We start from the raw sequence: 22,888 nt of genomic DNA, 5'->3' as shown, positions 1-22,888 counted from the left end.
CACTCACGCAGCTCCCAGATACCCACTCCTGGCCCAGCATCACTGGCGGCCTGGAAGGAACACTGGCTGGTAATCAATGTTACACAACAGGAACATTTGTTGATGCCAGTTGCAAACTGTTGCAGTCTATATAGATTAAGCCACTGCCACCAACTCCATGAAAGTAAATGAGCCTCTCCAACGACTGCTGAAATAAATTTAAATGACAGCACTGGAGGGCCTAGAGACTGTAGCTGAGCGAGTGTCTCTCTGCAGAAAATCGACAAGGACAGCTATCAGTCTGAGGGCCTTTGTCCCCGTGATGTAATTCCTCTCTATCTAGACATCATCACGGGGATGTTCTGATTGCTCCAGTTTCCTGCCGAGGGGCTGTGATTGCAATGACAAGAGTAAAAACCGTGACGGCAGCTGGCATTTGCTAAGCACTCACTACGGGTGAGGCGCTGTCCTAAGTGCTTTGCACACATCAACTCGCTGAATGATGGCAACCCCAGGAAACAGGAAATGATAGCCCCATTTGACAGCTGAGGGAACTGAGGCTCGGAGAGTGAAGTCGTTAACCAGCAATTGGCAGAACTGGGTCTTTAAAAAGCAAACAATGCTGGTTTCCAGCACCATTCTTCCAGATAGCCGCCTGGGCCAGCCCTTCTTTAAAATGACTAAATGGTTTTACCTTCAAGACAAAAATAAATCGTAAGGATGGGGACCGAGGTGGGAGGATCACTTGATTCCAGGAGTTTGCAACCAGCCGTCGTGAGATCCGTCTCAAGAAAAAACAAAATGAATTACAAGAAGTTTGCAAGGTATACAAGGCCCTCCAGGGCCTGGCCCCTGTCTCCCTATCATACCAGCTTTATCCCCCGTACCCTCCACTTGTGCTCCAAAACCCCTTCCAATTCTTTTGTGCCCACCTCTGCCCAGCCTCCAAACCTCCGTGGGTCTTCACACAGGCCTCTGTTCTGAATCTGCCTCATGATTCTGAATCCTAAAATATTTCCGTGTCTCCCACAAGGTCACTCTTACACTCTTTCAGTTTAAAATTTACTTCCCCCAACCCCGCTTTTACACTGTTGGTGGGAATATAAATTAATTCAACCATTGTGGAAGACGGTGCTGAGATTCCTCAGATATCTAGAACCAGAAATACCATTTGACCCAGCAATCCCATTACTGGGTATATACCCAAAAGAATATAAATCATTCTATTACAAAGGTACACGTATGCCCATGTTCATTGCTGCACTATTCACAATAGCAAAGATGTGGAATCAACCCAATGCCCATCAATGATAGACTGGGTAAAGAAAATGTGGCACATGTACACCGTGGAATACTATGCAGCCATAAAGACAAACAAAATCATGTCCTTTGCAGGGACATGGATGGAGCTGGAAGACGTTATCCCTAGCAAACTAAGGCAGGAACAGAAAACCAAACACCACATGTTCTCACTTACAAGTGGGAGCTGAACGATGAGAACACATGGACACAGGGAGGGGAATACCACACACTGGGGCCTGTTGGGGGTTGGGGCGGGGGAAAGGAGAGCATTAGGAAAAATAGGTAATGCATGCTGGGCTTCATAACTAGGCAACGGGTTGATGGGTGCAGCAAACCACCATAGCACATGTTTACCTATGTAACAAACCTGCACATCCTGCGCATGTGCCCCAGAACTTAAAATTAAAACTTGAATTTAAAAAAAACTTTGCTCCCCCTAACAAGCCCAGCCAGAGCACACAGCTTGGAAAAGAGAGTGTGGCCTGGTGTCCATCTCCACTCATCCTCTTAGCCGCCGCATGTCTTTGTACAGGGAGCAATCTGCCCAACTGTACACAGCAGGCCTGTCCTGCAGACGGGGTTAGGGGCCTGTCTTCTCTGTCCTCCTAGCACACAAGCTTTTCTCTTTCCAAGCATTCATCATATCAAATATGATTGTGTCTACTTTCCCATCCCCCTTCCCAGTACATATACAACCAGGCAGTGAGACCCCTGTGCTTTTTGTTTCTATACTCCTAATGCTTAACTCAGTCCTGGCATGATCAAGCCCAAGTCTTCAGGAAAAAGAAGGAAGGAAGGAAGTGGAGGAATGAGGAAGGAAATGAAGGAGGAAGGAAGAAAGAAAAATGGAAGAAGAAAGGAAGGAGGGAGGAAGGGAGGGAGGGAAGAAGAAAAGAAAGAAAGAAAGAAAGAGAGAGAGAGAAAGAAAGAAAGAAAGAAAGAAAGAAAGAAAGAAAGAAAGAAAGAAAGAAAGAAAGAAAGAAAGAAAGAAAGAAAGAAAGAAGAGGAAGGAGGAAGAAGGAAGGAAGAAAGAAAGAAAAGAGGAAGGAGGAAGAAGGAAGGAAGGAAGGAGAGAGAGGGAGGGTAGGAAGGAGAGAGAGGGAGGGTAGGAGGAAAAGAAGGAAGAAAGAAGAGGAAGAGGGTGAGAGGGAAGGAGGAGAAAAAAGAAATGAAGGGAGGGACAGAGAAAGGAAGAGTTGGTTTAGAGGCCAGCCTGACGAGCCTTGGGCACCGCCCTTAGGAGGGCCATCCTCAGAGTCTGACAGCAGGTGAAGGTCCTAAATCTCCCCAAACTAATTGTTGTCTTTTCTCCTCTTCCAAGACGCTCTTCCCGAGGGTCCTTACCTCCTGCCCTCAGGAGCCCTGGAGAGAGGCAGTCCTGGCAAAGAGCACCCCGAAGAGAGACTGGTAACTGCACCCCCCAGTTCCTCACAGTCCGGGGAAGTGCTGGGAGAGCTGGAGCTGGATGGGACCGTACCCTCTGCACATCACGACACCCCAGCCCTGTCACCGCTGCTTCCAGAGGAGGCCCGCCCCAAGCACGCCTTGCCCCCCAAGAAGAAACCGCCTTCGCTCAAGCAGGTGAACTCCGCCAGGAAGCAGCTGAGGCCCAAGGCCACCTCTGCAGCCACTGTCCAAAGGGCGGGGTCCCAGCCAGCGTCCCAGGGCCTGGGTCTCCTCTCCTCCTCCACGGAGAAGCCTGGCCCACCGGGGGACCCGGACCCTATCATGGCCTCCGAGGAAGCATCAGAAGTGCCCCTCTGGCTGGACAGAAAGGAGAGTGCAGTCCCCACAACACCCGCACCCCTGCAAATCTCCCCCTTCACTTCGCAGCCCTATATGGCCCACACGCTCCCCCAGAGGTCAGAACCTGGGGAACCTGGGCCTGACATGGCCCAGGAGGCCCCACAAGAGGACACCAGCCCCATGGCCCTGATGGACAAAGGTGAGAATGAGCTGACTGGGTCAGCCTCAGAAGAGAGCCAGGAGACTACTACCTCCACCATTATCACCACCACGGTCATCACCACCGAGCAGGCACCAGGTATGGAGCCCCCAACTTCTGAAGCCCTCCTGAAACAGCCATGAGGCACTCACTATGCTCAGGGCATGGAGGTAGAGGAAGCTCAAGAAGCCCAAGCCCCACCATCAGTTACCATCTATTGAGCACTGACTATGAGTTTCGCCCTGTGGCTCAGAATTAACAGCCTCATTTCATTTGTTTGTTGTTGTTTTGGGAGGTTGTTTTAGCAACAGGGTCTTGATCTGTCACCCAGGCTGGAGTGCCATGGCACGATCATAGCTCACTGCAGCCTCAAACTCCCGTGCTCAAGTGATCCTCTTGCCTCCGTCTCTTTAGTAGCTGGGACTACAAGCATGCACCATGATGTCCAGCTAATTTTTTTTTTTTTTTTTTTTTTTTTTTTTTTTTTGTAGAAAGGGGGTCTTGCTTGTTGTCCAGGCTGGGGAACTCCTGGGCTCAAGCAATCCTCCCACCTCAGCCTCCCAAAGCACTGGGACTACAGGCATGAGCCAGGACACTCAGCCAACATCCCCATTTTAAAGATGAAACAACTGAAACCCTGAGACCCCCAAACAACCTGCCAAAGGTCACACAGCTAATGAGCAAGATTCAGAATCTTTTCATCTGGGAACAGAATTCTTCATTTAACCTGCTTCAAAGCCACTAGCCTTTTCAAAGTACATTACCTTTAGCATCGCATGTGTTTTCTAGACTTGACAAAATGCGCTTCTGTGCTCCAGTCTTCTCTACCATCTTTAAAATGGGAGAGGGACCCCCAGTTGTCAAGCATACACGGGTTTTGGACAAGTGCAGTGTGGCCATCCTCCTAAGCATGTGAGCTCTGGGTCCAAATCCTGCTTGCTGTTTGAGCTTGGCCCCTCTCTGAGCTTTTGTTTACTTCCCTGTAAAATGGGGATGAAATATTATCCGTCCCTATGAGAATGAGTGGGGTCACCCCTGTTGACTGGCTAAAATGGTGCCTAGCAGGATATAGTAAGCAATCATTCCCATCAATTATTGCTATTTTTATTATCATGTCGATTCTGGAGCTGACGAATTAACAGCAGAAGGACAGATGGGAACAGCAAAATGCAGGTTCCCCTAAAGCCCCCATTCCACCCCACAGCCCATGGTTGAGCTTACATCCAAGTTGTCTTTGGTGTCCTAATTAAAGTCCTTCCTTCCAGCTCTCTGCAGTGTGAGCTTCTCCAATCCTGAGGGGTACATTGACTCCAGCGACTACCCACCGCTGCCCCTCAACAACTTTCTGGAGTGCACATACAACGTGACAGTCTACACTGGCTATGGGGTGGAGCTCCAGGTAACCCCAGGAGGGTATCTCACAAGAGGCAGCCTCTTCTAGCAGGAAGTCTCAGGAGGATTGCATGAGTCAGGCTTACCAGTTTGGTTCCATCTTTGCTAGACCAGGCCAACTTTAGCTGGGTTTTGGCGAATGAGTAGGAGTTCTTAACTCAATGCCTCGCTAAAATATCTTGGTAGGGATGGAGGGGACATGCTGACAAATTCTGAGGCATTTCCCAGAAGGAAAATCCCTTGATACTCTGCTTATCTCTCTCTCTGTCTCTCTGTCTCTCTCTCTCTCTCTCTCTCTGTCACACACACACACACACACACACACAGAAGCTCCACCAGATTCATTTGATTCTTGCTTGCTTGCTTGCTTGTTTCTTTTTCTCTCTTTCTTTTTCTTTCTCTTTCTTGCTTGCTTGCTTGCTTGCATTCTTGCTTCTTTCTCTTTCTCTTTCTCCTTCTTTCTTTCTTGCTTGCTTGCTTGTTTGCTTGCTTTCCTTCATTTTCTGGTTATTAGAACATTTTATTCTTAAACTTTTGCCCACACAGTAAGAGAGGAAAAGCAGGATGGCATAATGCTCAAACATCTGGGTTTTAAGTCCTACCTCTTCCAGTTAAAACTGCGTGACTTTGAGCAAGGAGATTCACCTCTCTGAGCCTCAGTTTCCCCATCAATAAAATAGGAATAACGTTACTGCTTTTTAAAATTTGAGGGAGCAGAAAATATGACAATGCAGAGAGCATTTGGCCACAGTCCAGCAGAGAGAGAGAGAGGAGAGAGAGAGAGATCATTTGGCCAGAGCCCAGCAGAAATCGCGACCATGCAGTGCATGTTATCCATTATCTTCAGTATGCTAATCACCCTGAATATGTTCCTTTTTCTCATGGGAAATAAAAAGCCGTCAAAAGTTTCTGAGCTGGGGCAGGTGTATGACCTTACCTTAGGAAGGGTTTTTGTTTTTGTTTTTGTTTTCACAAAAATAAAAGGTAGGCCCCTCAGCAGTAGAACCTGTAGTCTTTGCAGACCCCAGAGCTTTGCACAGTGTGTGGCACACTGTCGGTGCTTAATAATTGTTCATGGAATTAAAATAAACTGGAGAAAATCTGCAGCCCAGATGATTCTAGTGCTTAATGAACCCTTTCCTCCATGTCATGAAGAGTATTGGACCCACTATGTGTCCAACACTGTGTGGAGCCTTTTACCAGGCACAGTATTCATTCATTCATTGAGCAATTACTATGCGCCAGGCAAAGCTGTTGATACAGGAGAATATATTGATATAAAAAACTGATGCAATGCCTGCCCTAAAAGAGAAATACATAGGATGCCATTTAATAGGGACTCTAGTTGGTGTCTACAGAGGATGTTGTGGAATCACAGCAAAGGGACAGGCAAACTCCTTGGCAATCAGGGAAGGTCTCATAGATGAGGGCAATTTTAATGGGGCTTTGGTGAATGAGTAGGAGTTCATCCAAGAGAAAAGAGGATAAGATATAAGGCCTGAAGGAAGAAGAGCTTGTGGGTAAGGCCTGCCCTGTTTAGAGGAGAGGCAGAGAAACTAAAATTCCAAACCCTACTCATAAAAGCATAAGTCTTCAAATTGGGCATGGAAACCTGACTAAAGTCTCCCTTACACACACACATGCACATACCATTTGTTCAGCCTCCCTGCATACAACTAAAGTATCTCCCTTCTTTCTTCTCAAATCCCGCAGAGTGTAAATGGCAAAGCAAGCGCCTGATCCTTTGAGGTAGAGGTTGATTGTCCTGCAGTTGTAGCCACCATTTGGGAGGATAAGAGAGTGGGCCAGAGAGTGCCCTAGAAATGAGGACTCCACCCCTCACTTACCAATTTATGCAGAAAATGGGAGAACATATTCAATCTTTTTGTAATATTTTCTGAGCACCTAATATGTGCCAGGTACTATTCTAGGCACTGGAAACATGGAACAGCATGGAGAAATCCCTATCCTTGGAGAGTATACAGTCTGGTGGAATGCCTCTCCCGGCTCCCTGGAGATTGGACCTCAAGCACAAGCTGATTCAAATGCTGCCTCCACTTACCAGCTCCAGGATAATGTATCCCACCCGCTAGCATCCAGGGCCTCTGCCAAAGACCCCTCTTACAGGACACAGCAATGGGGGCCTCACATTGCAAGTCCCTTGCAATGCCTCTGCCTTGCAGTTTGGTTTCACTCTATCCCCTTGGATTCTGGGGAAATTAGAGGGACCTTGATGTTCCCAGGGCTCCTGTGGGCTGGGTATGGGATCCAGCGGTCCCATTGACCAGGGGCTATCAGTGCCTGGGCCACTTTTCAGTGACATCTTTGCAACCTCAGAGGGCTCTGTCTCAAACACAACTCAGAGTGTGTCTCTGTCTGCTTCTGCCTGTTCCCAGGTGAAGAGTGTGAACCTGTCCGAGGGGGAACTGCTGTCCATCCGCGGGGTGGATGGCCCCACCCTGACCGTCCTGGCCAACCAGACACTCCTGGTGGAGGGTCAGGTAATCCGAAGCCCCACCAACACCATCTCCGTCTACTTCCGGACCTTCCAGGACGACGGCCTTGGGACCTTCCAGCTACACTACCAGGGTAGGATCAGGCCAAGGCTGATGAGCCTCAGTTTCCCTCTGGAGAAAAGGATTTTAAAACTTTTTGTGCCAGGGGCCTCTCTGACAGTTTGGTAAAACCCACAAACCCCTTCTCACAATAATGTTTTTTAAAGTATAAAATAAAATATATACAAGTTTAAAGAAAACAGTATTACTGAATTGCAGTTATCAAAATACTGTTATAATCTATGATGCCATAATCTATGTGCTTTTTATTAATTCATTAAACAATATTTTCTAGTAGTTCTTATAATTGTTGACATTTCAAAGTACTAAGGAGCATAAGAAATATGCTGAGATATCCGTTATGATGTGAAAAATATCTGTGGTTTCTCTTGGTGTCAAAGTCACAGGTTCTACTACAATGTTGCAGTTTGTTGTCAGGAAATAGCACAGCTAAGGTAGAGGCTAATGAAAATAAGCATGTAACTTCCCTTCATTCAAGTTGGCAGACCCTGATTTCAATACGTAGATCCCCTGTGTGTCCACAGACTCCTGATAAAGAGCCTTAACAGGATCCTTCTCTCTTTTCTTCTTCCTCTACTGTTTTTCCTTTTGGTCTGTTCCTAAGTCTCCTCTGTTTTGCTCTCTGTTCATTCCTCTCTTCTCTTACTTCCTTTCTCCTTCCTTCTTTTCTCCTCCCTCTTTTCTTGTGTGTTTCTTCATTTCCTCCTCTCTTTCTCTTCCTTTCCACCCTCTATTTTCCCTCCCTTCTCTCTCTCTCTCTCTCCTTTCCTAGTCCCCCTTTTTCTTCCTCTTTTCTTCCCCTCTCCCTCCACCCCATTTCCTCCTGCGCAGTTCCCATGACTTCAGGTCTCCTTTGCCTCACCCAGGAACTTTCCCTTGGATACTTACCAACTGCTGAAATATCTGAATGGAAAGTGGATTTGTGAACCATGCAACCAGATATTGAGAGTCATCATGTTTTGTATCAAATCATCCAGACATTTCAAAACAATAACTCTTTTCAACTTTTCTCTCACCTGTTTCTGAAACAGGTGGATGACTGTATAGGGGAGTGTCCACTTCATCACAGCCTTTCAATATGGATACTTCCCTTTGCTGTTGTTGTGAATTTAAAAGCAACAACAAAAAGGAATTTGAATTGTGAACGTGAATGTACTCCTCCTAATCAGTACTGAGAATACAGATATTCTATGCTGCAGCAGAAGTCAGACTATGGTCTAGGGTGAAGAAGCTAGGATGAATTTGACATCCTCTTGTGAAAACTGAAGAATTCAATATGGCCCCATGCACCCTTTTACTACCCCCATCTACTGACTGCGAAGGAGGCTCTTTCTCTGTGTTATCTCATTTAATCCCTTCCACCACCTGTAAGGTGGAGGCACTAAGTCCTTGTCTCAAGGTGACATCATTTGTAATTGATAGAGTAAGAATGTAAACTAACATTGGTTTTCCCTCCAAAGCCCAAGCTCTTGTCTCACAGGCCAGTAGTTCTCAAGCTTTCATATCCTTGGGCATTTCCCAAAGACCTGGTTCAAGCATCTGCATTTTTAACAAGCACCCAAGATGTGCATGCAGGTGGGACTAAACTTCCTGGGTGGTCTTGCCCCTCCCAGTCCCAGAGAGAAGGCCATTTTGTGTCCACATAGATAGAGATAGGCTCAAAGGAGGTATGGAAACTCGTTTTTCATCCCAAACCCGCTGTCTCTGGTTAGGCAAGGTGGCAATTTTTAAGCCCCAAGAAAGTGCTAACCTGGCAGCTTCAGCACGATATGATCAAAGAGAGTCACAAAAATAGCGTTCTCTGGAGCTCTGGAGTCCCCAGGGGCCTCATCTTCTCTCCCCAGCACAAATTGGCTCCCGGGATGTGGGTCAGGTTCTTGATCTCCCGCTCCGAGTAGTGACTGAGTCTGCCTCTGCATTTCTTCCCAGCCTTCATGCTGAGCTGCAACTTTCCCCGCCGGCCTGACTCTGGGGATGTCACGGTGATGGACCTGCACTCAGGTGGGGTGGCCCACTTCCACTGCCACCTGGGCTATGAGCTCCAGGGCGCTAAGATGCTGACGTGCATCAATGCCTCCAAGCCGCACTGGAGCAGCCAGGAGCCCATCTGCTCAGGTATGCTCCAGTCTCAGCCGGACCAAACCTGATGGTCCAGCTAAGAGGGGAAAGACCAACCTGTAGAACATCACGAGTGACCTCAGGGAATGGCTTTCAGCCAAGGGGAAGAAACTGCTCCAAATATAGATGACTATTGCTATTTATTTAGTTTTTTGTAATGGAGCAAAATACACATAATGTGAAATTTAACACTGGAGACATTTTAGTATGTTCACACTACTGTGCAACCATCACTACTATCTAGCTCTGAAACATCTTTAACGCCCCAAATGGAAACACTGTACTGAAAGCAGTCACTCCCCACCCCTCCTTCCTCCCCACACTCCCCGGCAACCATCCATCTGCATTCTGTCTCCGTGGGTTTATCTACTGTGGGTATTTTATGTAAATGGAATCATATAATATGTGACTTTTATGTCTGACTTCTTTCACTTAGCACTTAGCACTGTGTTTTCAAGGTTCATGCATGTTGTAGCATGTATCAGTACTTCATTTCTTTTTATGGCTGAATAATATTCCATTGTATGGATGTGCCACATTTTGTCGATCTGTTTATTCATTAGTAGACATTTGAGTTGTTTCTACTTTTCAGCTATTAGGAACAATGCTGCTATGAATACTTGTACGCAAGTTTTTTGTGTGGATATGGTTTTCATTTCTCTTAGATATATACTTGAGAGTGGGATTGCTGGGTCTTATGGTCATTGTAGGGATAACTTTTTGAGGAACCATCAAATGATTTTCCACAGCAGCTGCACCATTTTACTTCCCCCCAGCAATGTGAGGGTACCAGTTTCTCCACATCCTTGCCCACACATGTTATTTTCCACGTCATTGTTTTTATTATAGCCATCCTTATGGGTATGAAGGGATCTCGTGGTGTTAATTTCCATTTCCCTGATGATTAATGATGTCAAGCATCTTTTCACGTGTGTGTTTGGCCATTTGTAGATCTTCTTGGGGGAAATGTCTAGTCAAGTCCTTTGCCCATTTTTTATCAGGTTGTTTGTCTTTTTATTGTTGAGTTGTAAGCATTCATTATATATTCTGATCACTAGACCCTTATCAGTGGTTTGCAAATATTTTCTCCCATTTCATGGGTTGTCTTTTCATTTCTTAACAATGTTATTTGATGCACAAAGCTTTTACATAAAAAAATTAAATAATTTTTTTCTTTTCTTTCGTGTGCTTTGAGTGTAACTACTGCCATTTTTCAAGCCCAGCCAATGTGTGTTGTGCACCATGCCAGCAGCTGCATTTAATCCTCACAGCAATCCCATAGGATGGGAGCCATTATCCCCATTTTACAGATGAGGCTCATGGAGATGAAGTCACTTACTCAGTCACCACACAGAAATTTTGTTTGTTTGTTTGTTTGTTGTGGTGGTGGTTTTGTTTTGTTTTGTTTTGTTTTGTTTTTTTGAGATGGAGTCTCTCTCTGTAGCCCAGGCTGCAGTGCAGTGGCATGATCTCCGCTCACTGCAAGCTCCGCCTCCCGGGTTCACGCCATTCTCCTGCCTCCCAAGCAGGTGGGACTACAGGCACCCACCACCACGCCCGGCTAATTTTTTGTATTTTTACTAGAGATGGGGTTTCACTGTGTTAGCCAGGGTGCTCTTGATCTCTTGACCTCGTGATCCACCCACCTCGGCCTCCCAAAGTGCTGGGATTACAGGCGTGAGCCACCACGCCCAGCCCAGAAATTGTTGAAGGTAGGCTGCTGAGGCAGTCTGATGCCCTCTAGTAAAGAGAAGTAGGCCTGCTGAGCCAGCTGATAGAATCTGAGACTTCAAGGACAGATGGAATTTTAAGCACCTGTTGGGCATTGTTTGTCATTCAGAGGCTTTCTTATCTATGTACTCATTCAACAAACATCCATTGAGCACTCACTGTGTGGTAGGCATTGCACCTGTTGCTAGAGCTATTGCAGGAACCCTGACCCAGTTCCTGCTGTCACAGAGTTTCTAGTCAAGGTGAGGCTGTAGTGTGTAAATGAGTAAACAAGGATGCAAACATGCTGGTAACAGATTGTGTTAAGGACCAGGAAAGAAATTCACAGGATGGAATGATGCCGAGTGAGGACAGAGAAGACACCAGTGATTGTGAGAGGCGTTGCAATGGAGAAAACGTGTGCAGGAAGAAGATGTGATAGAGGACCTCACCTGGGAGGAGGACAGTGATGAGCGAAGGGTCAAGGAAGGATTACCTGATGACACGCCAAGATTTGGAAGTTGAGTAGGAAATAGACTGAGGGTGGAAAATGGCCGGGGGGGGAGGGGATCATTCCAGGCAGATGCACTAGCATATGCTAAGGTTCAGAGGTGGGAAGGAACTCAATGAGTTTGAGAGAGCAAATAAATACATAAGATCAATCTGGCTAAAGTGCAGAGAAAATATCAGGACAGGAGGCTGGGGCAGTGGTCAGAAATTGTACTGCTCAAGGTCTTGAGAAGACAGGTGGACTAGGCAGGAGATATCTGGAAAAATGTAAGCATAAGGGTGATCATTCTGACTTCTATTTGGCAAAAATGATTGAGGGTGGTCAGAGTGCATCCATGGAAATCAAGATGGACAATATCTACTATTTCACTTGAACTCAGGGAGATAAGATTACCACTTTCATAGGAAAAGAGAATGAGGCTTAGAGAGATGAAGTAACATACTTGAAGTGGCAGAACTTAGTCCAGAACCCTTCTCTCCTGAGCTCTTCCCCTTACAGCTTCCTTACTCAAAGTGTGCTCCTCAGACTAGCAAAATTATTAGAAATGCATAATCCTGAGCTCCATGCAAAACCAAATGAATCAAAATGTTCACTTTAACATGTCCCTTGGGTGACTCATGTGCACATTACACCTGGAGAAGCACTGGTCTGTACCACACTATCCCTGTACCAGTAGGCACAGCCTTGGTCATCTTCAGCTCTCAAGAGAACAAAACCCTTTCGGAATTCTCGAAAGTCCTGATGGTGGTTGAGACAGCATAGGTTGCCCTGCCACCTACTATGTGCCAGGCTAGGAGCCGTGTGTGAAGACAATATTGGAAATAATAAAACATAATTCGCACCCTCCAGTTATTCATAGCCAAGTGGAGCTCAAAAAGCAAATGAGAGTTAATGATGAATTCCGAGATTTAATTGTTACAGTATTGTTCCCCCAAGGCCCTCCAGAATTTTTCTTTCTTTTTTTTAAACAAAGATAAAAATCCAAACCATAGGGCAGTTGGTTTCCACGCCTCTCTCACATTAATTTTTATCTATGTGTGAAATCAGGGAGGAATTAAGCTTCAATTTGTACTAAGAAAGATGGATGGGAAGGCACGGCTGGCAAATTGAAGCCAAACAGAGCCATCAGTCGGCTTAATCAGGCAAAGAAGGGAAGCAGAGAAGCTGCAAACGATCAACGGCTTGGGAGGACAGATGGCCAGAGCCCCCCACCAGGGACAGTGTCCTCCATCACTCAGCTCCTGAACCACAGGGCAATAGAGCTGGCTATGCTTTGAGTGCCCACTCTGTGCCAGGAATGGCACTAAGCTCCCCGTACCCATCATTTCATTGATTTCTCACTACTGTCCTATAAGGAGGGTGGACTTATCACCATTTTACAGTGGGTAAACTCAAGTGACTTGTCTTAGATCCACAGCAGCTAACTGGCAAGGTTTGAACCTAGGGCTGGCTTATTTCACAGGACAACCTCTCCTCTAGGACAGAAGGGCAGCCTGGAGAGAGAAATGAATCTAGTTTTCTGTCTGTGGTCCTGAAAGAAGTATGGAGCTTCTTGGCAATGTCTTTGCTGTAGGTCACAACACAGTCTGGAGCGGAGAGAAGAGTTATCCACCCTTCTCTGCTACCACAAGCCCCATTCAGTCATACTATCATTCAACAAACATTTAATGGGTACCTGCTATGTATCAAGCTTTGAGCTGATACTAGAGATACAAAAAGGAAAAAATATTCATTCTTTCATTCAAGAAACATTTTATAAAGCACCCACTATATTCCATGTACCTTTCTGGATTAACAGGTTATCACAAATAAGACAGACAGCGGAGTAGCGACTTCAGTAAGAGATACTGGAGTGAGGCAGCCTGAGCTTGAATCTCAACTGCTCCACTTATTATGTGTATGTCCTTGAGGAAGTGGCGTAACACCTTGAACTTCTTTTTTCCTATTTTGCAAAATTAATGGTTGTTACTCAATAAATATTTACTGACCACATTCTACATACCAGGAGCTCTTCTGGTTGCTGGTAGTATGATGAAAGCAAGCAAACAAAAAGTGTCCCAGCTTTTGTGGAACCTACAAACACCTTAGCCATCTGTGAGATGGTTCCAAATAACCTGTCCCACTTTTGCTTCCTCTCCTATTTCTCTGAAAAGGAAGGGGGAACCAAGCGTCCTGTGCTAGGGAAGGAAATATTTTTCAAGCTCCTTTGATCCTCCTGAAAGACAGAAATGGCTCCCAATGAAACCCTGGTCGTGGTGTAGGACTTTACCCAGTCATAACCCTGGGCTATACTTCACATCCCTTCCTCCTGGACTGCCTGTGACAGTCAGTGAGAGGTGTCTGCTGCCCACCAGCTCTCCTTAGAAAATTCAAAACTGGCCAAGTGCAGCGGCTCATGCCTGTAATCCCGGCATTTTGGGAGGCCAAGGCAGGTGGATTACGAGGTCAAGGGTTTGAGACCAGCCTGGCCAAGATGGTGAAACCCCATCTCTACTGAAAATACAAAAATTAGCCGGGCGTGGTGGTGGGCACCTGTAATCCCAGCTACTCAGGAGGCTGAGGCAGGAGAATCGCTTGAACACGGGAGGCAGAGGTTGCTGTGAGCCGAGATCATGCCACTGCACTCTAGCCTCAGCGACAGAGCAGAACTTTGTTTCAAAAAAAAAGAAAAGAAAAGTCTCAAAAAAAGAGAAAAGAAAATTCAAAACTGCTCTCCCAAATAGTACGTGAGAAAACAATTTCCTCAGAACCAAATATTTCCTAAGAATTAGAGTACAAATAAGAACACCTTCTTGCTTGTGAACTGGAAAGTGTTCTTTCCAGTGCACACATCACTTTTTAATATTTTTTATTAGATTTTTATGATAAAAGTAATAGATGATTCTGGTAAGAAATTTTTCAAGAAATAGTGAAGTGTAAGAAATAGGAACAAATCACTTTTATATTCATGGTCTCAATAGATCCTTGCAAATATCTCATTAAAATAGGTATGGCACACTATTTTCTAACTGGTTTTTTTTTTGTTTGTTTCCACTTAAAAAGCAGCATCTTCCTATATGCTGAAGTATTCTTTGAGAACATGGTATTTAATTTCTGAATGGCTGGAGTGTATTTACAGTTATGCATTACTTAACGATGGGGATATGTTCTAGGAAATGCATCTCTAGGTGACGTCATCATTGCATCAACATCATAGAGTGTATGTACACGAACCTTGATGGTATAGCCTACTACACACCTAGGCTATATGGTACAGCCTATTGCTTCTCAGCTACTAACCTGTACAGCATGTTACTGTGCTGAATACTTTTAACACAATGGTGTTTGTTTATCTAAACATAGAAAAGATACAATAAAAATATAATATTAAAATCTTATGGGGCCACTATCATATATGCGCTCTGTTGTAAATTGAAATACTGTTATGTGGCACATGACGTATTTCACTAAACATCTGTGAGTGGACATTCATCTTGGTTTTTTGTTTGTTTGTTTGTTATTTTTCATTCTTAGAAACAAGATATCCTCATTCCTAACTCTTGGTGCAAATCTGTAAATCTTTTCTTATTATAATTATCCAGAACCATATTTGCCAGGTCAAAGTGTTTGAGCATGTTTTCTAGGCTTTTCGCTAAATCATCCTCCTGAAAGGTCATAACAGTTTGCATTCTAACTAGTTATGATGAGAGTGAGCCTTTCCCATCACCCTTACCATCTCCAGATTTTATGGCTGCTTTTTATCTTGGCCAATTAGGTGGATGAAAGTAGAATACAGTTTAGATTTGCATTTCATTTTTTATTAGTGAGGCTGAATTTTTTCGTGCTTACTTAGTACTAGAAATATATTTCTTCTTTTGTGAACTGCCTATTTATATCCTTCTTGATTGCCATTTTGTGATTAAAAGTCAGGGCACAGCCAGCACCATAGAACTGTCATTAAATAGCAGTCATTCCCTACCATGAAATACACATGTTGATGGTTCCAATTGTAGAGTGAAATCTCCTGTCAAACAGGAGAATTTCCTCCCAGGAGGACAATTCCCTTCCAAGCTTTCTCTCCCTGCCCTGTTTCTTCCCGCTCCAGGTCTCTGATGTTTCACCCTAGGCAAGGGGCAGCGGTGGGGATCAGCGGAGAGTGAAACACTCACTTCCTTCTCTCTCTCTCTCTCTCTCTCTTTCTCTCTCTCTCTCATTTCTCTCTCTGTCTCTCTCCTCTCTTTCTCTCTCTCTGCTCTCTCACATTGCCCACCCACCCCTTTCTGGATCCAGCTCCTTGTGGAGGGACAGTGCACAATGCCACCATCGGCCGCGTCCTCTCCCCAAGTTACCCTGGAAACACCAATGGGAGCCAATTCTGCGTCTGGACGATTGAAGCTCCAGAGGGCCAGAAGCTGCACCTGCACTTTGAGAGGCTGTCGCTGCATGACAAGGACAGGTAAAGCTCTGAAGGTCCACACCCAACTCCGTTTCCTCCCAGAATATTAGAACATGGCTTGGGGACTTGGAGTCTTGAAATGGCTGAAGTTTTGGCTCACGGAATTCAAGAAAAGAAGAGCTGGGGTGGATGGCAAATATCTTAGACACCATCAGCTTCAATGTCTTCCTTTTACAGATAAGGAAACTGGGGCATGCAGAAGGAAAGGGACCTGTCCCAGCTCATACAGCAGGCTAGGGGAAGAGGCAAAAAGGGAACTGCCCTGTTCTTTCTCTTGCACACCCCTTTTTGCAGTTGAACAAAAAGGGAGTACGTATTGATCATCTGCTCAGTACCCAGCCATATATTAGGCTCCATGGAGAATAGGAAAGAAGTAGAAAATATTAGTTTCTGGCATGATAGGAAATTGAGAAGGAAAAACTAGACGTATGCACGTGAAAGAACTAGAGAGAAGTTACCAGGCAGTATCTCAGCAAGAGTGTGTCTGTAGACTCTTAATAATATGCACAGAATCCAGCATTATACAACTTTAGTATTCTGGGATCTTATTCTAGAATATTTGGGGATCTTATACTAGAAATTCTGGGGTCTTATTCCAGAATGTTCTGAAATATTCTGGGATCTTATTCTGGGATATTCTGGGGTCTTATTCTAGAATATTATGGGGTCTTGTTCTAGAATATTCTGGATTATTCTGCGATCTCATTCTAAGATAGTCTAGAAAACTAGGACTTTAGCTGTTTTGACTTGCTGTCGTGAATTGGGTTTCCTTGGAATCAAACATGGTGATAAGGATGTGAGAGGAAGTAGTTTACTGGGGAGCTGATCCTACTAAGCACTAGGAGGTGCGTGGGAAAGTGAGATTGTGAATACTAGTTGCACTAATAATCAGGTGACTGCTGGGAAAATTGGGATTCTGTCCACTGGAGACCTCTGGGCAACTGTGTTGAGCATACCTCAGAGTGGACCTGTTGGAAGAGTGAGGGAGCTGGGGTATTTATGCACCAGCTCCCATTCATCACTGGATGAGAGATGCGATGAGGAGCACTAACTATCCCCAACATCAGCTGCCACCCTTTGAGCTGGTTGAGTTGACTGATTCTCAGAGATTTGTGGTCGGAGGCCAGCAGAAAATGTGGGAGCAGTTGACTGCTGAGGGGTAGGAGAGGGTAGGGCACTGGCAGTGTTTATTGCACTTCCAGAATGCCCCCACCTTAGAATTTTTGATCTAAGAATTCTAGTGTTTTGGCTTCTTTGATGGGTCAAAGCTAGACTATCAGGTCTTTAGGTTGGAAAGACTTTTTTTAAAAAAACAAAAAGACAACTGAATAATTTTCCCATGCTTCTTGAGTCCACTTCCGTCTAGGCAGTTCAGCTTTATCCAGAACAACTGTATATCGATAAATTGCTTCTTTAAAGTGTAAGGTATCAAGCAGGGGCTCCCAAACATGGCTTTTCAGCAGCACCAGAATAATAAGCTGGGGAACTCTTTAAAAATCAGATTCCCTATCCTTTCTTCTGGAGACTCTGAAAATCCAGGCACGGGAACCCTTGGTGAAGGACCATTTCCAAATCTTAGACCTCAGATCTGCCTCTTCTGAGGGGTGCTTGAGATGAGCCAAGCTTAAGTTTATACTAGACAACAAGAATTAGCAGAGACAAAAGAATGCATCAAAATGAGTATTTTCTGCAAGTTGTTTAAATCCTGACAAGTGGGCCCCCCACTGGTACTGGTCACTAGCAGTTTCTCTGGGGTCCTGCAAAGATCTGTATGAGTTGACACTTACCAGGGAAAAAAACCAGCTTTCAAGTGTATCAGTAGGAAAAGAAGTTTGTAGAGTTCATCAAGCTTTAAGGTCAACACACACAAAAAAACGATGAAGACACTACTCTCTGGGCCAAGAAGAAAAGAGAAATCAATTATGCACTTTATTGAGGGGAAATGGCTAAAATACCACAATATGTCAGTTGCAAGAACTCAGAGCTAGATAGGACTCTACAAAAGAAATAAGACTTTGACCTAAAGTCAAAATGGAAGGAAATTGGATAATGGGTCCAAAGAATACAAAAGGAGGGTATTCCAGGCATGGAGAATTGGGGGATGAGCACGAAGATGTAGAGGAAAGAATTAGTAAATGTGTTGGGGAGCTGCAGCAGAAGTTCTCACGGGAACAGGAGGAAAGAGAGCTGGGAATGTAGACTGGGGTTATATCCTGAAGGACTTTGAATGCCAGGCTACTTTTACAGGCAATAGAGAGCCATGGAAGGCTTTTTAGTAGAGGAGGGACATGAATAAAGATTGTAAGATGATTTTCCTCCAAATGAACTCTTTCTAAACTCGTCTCACAACATGCCCCATAAAAAATGACTTCTATAGTCAAGCATGTTTGGAAGACACTGTGCCCACCCTATCCTTGCCTTGAAAGGTCTTAATATGTACTAGCTAACAAAGGTACTGTTAAGTCCTGCAGGAAAAAAAAAATTTAATTTTTATTTAATTCAGTATTTTGCAAATCCATTTGACCATAGACTACATAAGAATTTGAGAGAAAATACATTACTATTGCAGACATTCTAGAAAATATGATTAGAAAATTGCTGGTTTTAAAAGATTAATAGTCTATAGAGATGTTGAGATCTTGAAGCTTTCCTCCAGAGAAACCCTCTTTGCCAAAGGCTCCTGTTCTTTGAAAGAAGTGTCCCAACACACAGTCCCTAAGATACCACAGAGTCATCAGGAATCAGAAGACTATGTCAATGCCCCTTCCCACTCCTGGGATGCCCCCTGGACTTCACCACAGCCCCCATCCTTGCCTCAGCCATACTGGACATATAGCGAAAGAAACCAACTGTGGCTCCAACATTTATACATCTTAGTGACATTAGAAATTCATCTGGGCAACATAAAATAAACTATTTTTATGAGTCAGTAAAAACCTCAAAGGCTTAAAAATGTGTGTTTATGACTCCATAAAAGAAACTTATCTAATTTGTATACTGTTTTCTTCACCACTTTTGCATAATTTCTTTAAAAAACCAAGGCTGGCAAGGAGTCAAGTTCAAATAGCTTTAATAACAATAAAAATAAATACCCAACATTTTGTTTAACACATTTTATTTTTCAGGGCACTTTTTATTTTGAAATATTCTCAAAGCCCACCTGTAAGATAGGTCAGAACGACACTATGGTCAGGTCCCTCCTTTCACAGTTGAGGACACTGAGGCTGAAAGATGTTTTAAGACTTAATGTTAATCCAGATGGGGAATTGGGAAACGAGAATTATGACTCCTGACTTCCCACACAGTGCTCTTAGAAAATGGGGATCAGAGACAGAGCCTGGCGGGGGTCAAATGCTTAATAAAGAAAACTTACCTACTGTGCCCTGTTAATTTTATTTTTATTTATTTATTTTTTTAGACTGAATCTTGCTCTGTCACCCAAGCTGGAGTACAGTGGCTCAATCTCAGCTCACTGCGATCTCTGGCTTCCAGGTTCAAGTGATTCTCCTGCCTCAGCCTCCAGAGTAGCAGGGACTACGGGCACACGCCACCATACCTGACTAATTTTTGTATTTTTAGTAGAGACGGAGTGTCATGATGTTGGCCAGGCTGGTATCTAACTCCTGACCTCACATGATCCACCCACCTTGGCCTCCCAAAGTGCTGGGATTATAGACATGAGCCACCGCGCCCCACACTCTGATATAGGTGCAATTGTACCCATTTTACAGATGAGAAAACAGAGACTCAGAGAGGTGAAGTGTTCTTGTGCAAAGTGACACAGGTCAGAAGTGACGGAGTCAGGACTCACACCCAGGTCTGCCTGACTACATAAGCCACCCTTTCGGCAATGAGATTAGTCCATTAATTCCAACTTCTCAATTAATAATAATAGTCAACATCAATTCATTAGTTCATCGTTTGGTTTATTACATCATATACATTACTCCCCCTACAACCTCAGAATAAATCATAAAGAAGCCAGGACATGCATTTAGTCCCATTGTACAGAAGAGGAAACGGGTTTGATAAGATGACACTTGTCTGAGCACATAAGAGGCAAAGTCAGGACTGGGCAAGGTGGCTCATGCCTGTAAGCACTTTGGGAGGCTAAAGCAGGTGGATCACCTGAGGTCAGAAGTTCGAGACCAGCCTGGCCAACATGGTGAAACCCTGTCTCTACTAAAAATACAAAAATTTGCTGGTTATGGTGGGGCACATCTGTAATCCCAGCTACTCGGGAGGCTGAGACAGGAGAATCACTTGAACGTGGGAGGCAGAGGTTGCAGTGAGCCAAGATCGCACCATTGAACTCCAGGCTGGGCAACAAGAGTGAAACTCCATCAAAAAGAAAGAAAGAAAAAAAAAAGAGGAAGAGTTAGGTTTGGGATCAGGTAATGAGGCTCCAGAGGTGGCAGTCATAGCACACCCCTTCCTCTGCCATGTCAGTGACCCAGGAAAATCTGTCAGTGTCCCTCTGTCTCTCTGCTCCCACTACCAGGATGACGGTTCACAGCGGGCAGACCAACAAGTCAGCTCTTCTCTATGACTCCCTTCAAACTGAGAGTGTCCCTTTTGAGGGCCTGCTGAGCGAGGGCGACACCATCCGTATCGAGTTCACGTCCGACCAGGCCCGAGCAGCCTCCACCTTCAACATCCGATTTGAGGGTGAGGGTCCCTGGGGGCTTCCCCTTCTCTTGTGGGGCTGGGAGTAGCCTGGGAGCAGGGAAAGCATGGGGAGATAGAAATCTGGGCTGCGAAGGATGTGGGAAATCCCGTGGCCATGTGGATCCTTTGGTTTCCAAAGACAGGCTCTTGGTTTCGTTAATAATAATGCCTACCATTAGCTGTGCACTTACTACGTGCTCAGTGCCTTCTGTGCATTGTCTCCTTGGATTTCAGCTTCTGCATGATCCTCATCACACTGAAACATTAGAACTGTTATTCTATCTGATTTTCGGTGAGGAAACTGAGGTTTAAGAAACTTGGGTGACCTGCCCAAGACCACCAGTGAACAAGGATGGAGTTAAGATCTCTGTCCATCCTGTACTGGGGAGCGCTTAAGCTCTGCTCCACTCCACCTAGTAGACCCCTTATAAGTCAGCCACTTCTTCTTCCAAGAAGAATTTAGCAAGAGCCCCTCCTGCTGAGACCCTGACTCTTGAAGAAGGGATTCGCTGGGCATTTCATGTATGTTGGAGGACCTTCTGTTCTGGCTTTGCCAAGAAAAGTTGGTTTTTATCATAGACAACCCTACAGTTTCCAGTGGCAAAAAAAATCAGGGCTCTGAAGATCCTTCTGTGGAATCGGACGTGGAAAGGTATTAAAACACAACAACTCCACAGGGTGGAGAAGACAGAGATTCTTATTCCTATTTTAGATTTGTTTAAATGAGGCCCCAAGGAGTCAACTGGGTGGCCCCAGGGTTCTCAGCACATCGTCTGGAACCAGGACATGTGATTTGGTACTTGTTTTCTTTAGGGCTTTTCTAAACAGCACAGGAGACCCATCTTCTGAAATACAGCACCATGGGGTAGTCCCTGACTCATCTGAACTCCTGCCTCTCTTTGTTTCCCTTCCTCAGCGTTTGAGAAAGGCCACTGCTACGAGCCCTACATCCAGAATGGGAACTTCACTACATCCGACCCGACCTATAACATTGGGACTATAGTGGAGTTCACCTGCGACCCCGGCCACTCTCTGGAGCAGGGCCCGGCCATCATCGAATGCATCAATGTGCGGGACCCATACTGGAATGACACGGAGCCCCTCTGCAGAGGTGAGCGGACCCACGACACTCTTCCCATGGCACCCCAGGGACCTCCACCCTTCGGATGAGAAGACCAAGGCCCCAGCTTAGAGGCCTGTCCCCAGTTTTCATACCAATTTTAGGATTAGAACCCTTTCCAAGGTTCACTGTCCTTTGGTTCAGGGTTGGTGCAGGTCTTGAGAAAATTACAAAATGGGTAAATTTTAAAAGGTGCGCCTTCCTCCGGGCATAGGTCCCATAGTGCACAGCTTGGTGAGCTGAATACTGCATGGATTTCAGCTCGTAAATACTCCCTCTGCTATGCATGCTTGTGCAGTGCACAACCCATGCAACAACCCAGGGCAGCCCTGAATCTCACTAATAAGAATAATAATAGTTCTTAATTGGTGTGTAATAATTATGCTACCAGTGCTTTGCTAAGGGTGTATGTGCATTATCTGATTTCAACCTCATCATAGCCTTATAAAGTAGATTCTATCAGCCCTATTTGCAGGTGAGAAAACTAATGCTATGAAGTGACCTGTTTAAGAACACACTGAGGGGAATTGGCAGGGACAGGAATGGAACTCAGGTCTCTCTGCTCTCAGAGTACTGTGCTCTGAGCCCCACTGGACAGTGTTGGCTGCAGAGGACCCTCATCTACACAGGCTCCAGTGGACTGTCCTGCCAGTTTCCCCATATTCTTTTTGGCATTGTTGAGATGGAGACTCGTTTGGCTCACTGCAGCCTCTGCCTCCCGGGTTCAAGCAATTCTCCTGTCTCAGCCTCCTGAGTAGCTGGGGTTACAGGCATGGGCCACAACGCCCGGCTAATTCTGTATTTTTAGTAGAGACAGGGTTTCACCGTATTAGCCAGGCTGGTCTTGAACTCCTGACCTCAGGTGATCCACCTGCCTTGGCCTCCCAAAGTGCTGGGATTACAGGCATGAGCATCGCGCCCGGCCCATTTCCCCATATTCAAGGCCGCTGAGCCACCCTGAGCCTGGGTCTCCTGGTAGCATGTGGAGTAATGAAGGGTGCCCTCACTCTTGGCAGCCACCGCCTCAATGGCAGTTGGCGTGAAATCACAGCCTTGCCATGGTGAGGAATTGATCCCTATATTAGATGTGCCGGTTTAACAGAGCGGAATTTATTGGTGCTTTGGCCTCTGC

The 22,888-nt window shown here is 45.3% G+C and overlaps 1 protein-coding gene across 5 annotated transcripts in view; it reads left to right on the top strand.

The window, feature by feature from the left end:
• Positions 1-22,888, top strand: part of SEZ6L (seizure related 6 homolog like) — a 213,794-nt gene that overhangs the window by 121,559 nt on the left and 69,347 nt on the right. For all 5 annotated transcript variants that reach the window (XM_050745902.1, XM_050745900.1, XM_050745899.1 and 2 more), the window contains exons 2-8: positions 2,603-3,325; positions 4,492-4,625; positions 7,015-7,207; positions 9,124-9,309; positions 15,803-15,968; positions 20,470-20,636; positions 21,553-21,747. In XM_050745902.1, coding sequence (XP_050601859.1) covers positions 2,603-3,325; positions 4,492-4,625; positions 7,015-7,207; positions 9,124-9,309; positions 15,803-15,968; positions 20,470-20,636; positions 21,553-21,747 — 1,764 coding nt within the window. The remainder of the gene's footprint in view (positions 1-2,602; positions 3,326-4,491; positions 4,626-7,014; positions 7,208-9,123; positions 9,310-15,802; positions 15,969-20,469; positions 20,637-21,552; positions 21,748-22,888) is intronic.

This window comes from Macaca thibetana, chromosome 10 (genome assembly GCF_024542745.1).
Source record: "Macaca thibetana thibetana isolate TM-01 chromosome 10, ASM2454274v1, whole genome shotgun sequence".
Taxonomy (NCBI): domain Eukaryota; kingdom Metazoa; phylum Chordata; class Mammalia; order Primates; family Cercopithecidae; genus Macaca; species Macaca thibetana.
The sequence above is the reverse complement of the archived record's forward strand: the minus strand, read 5'-3'. Positions and strand labels throughout refer to the sequence as shown.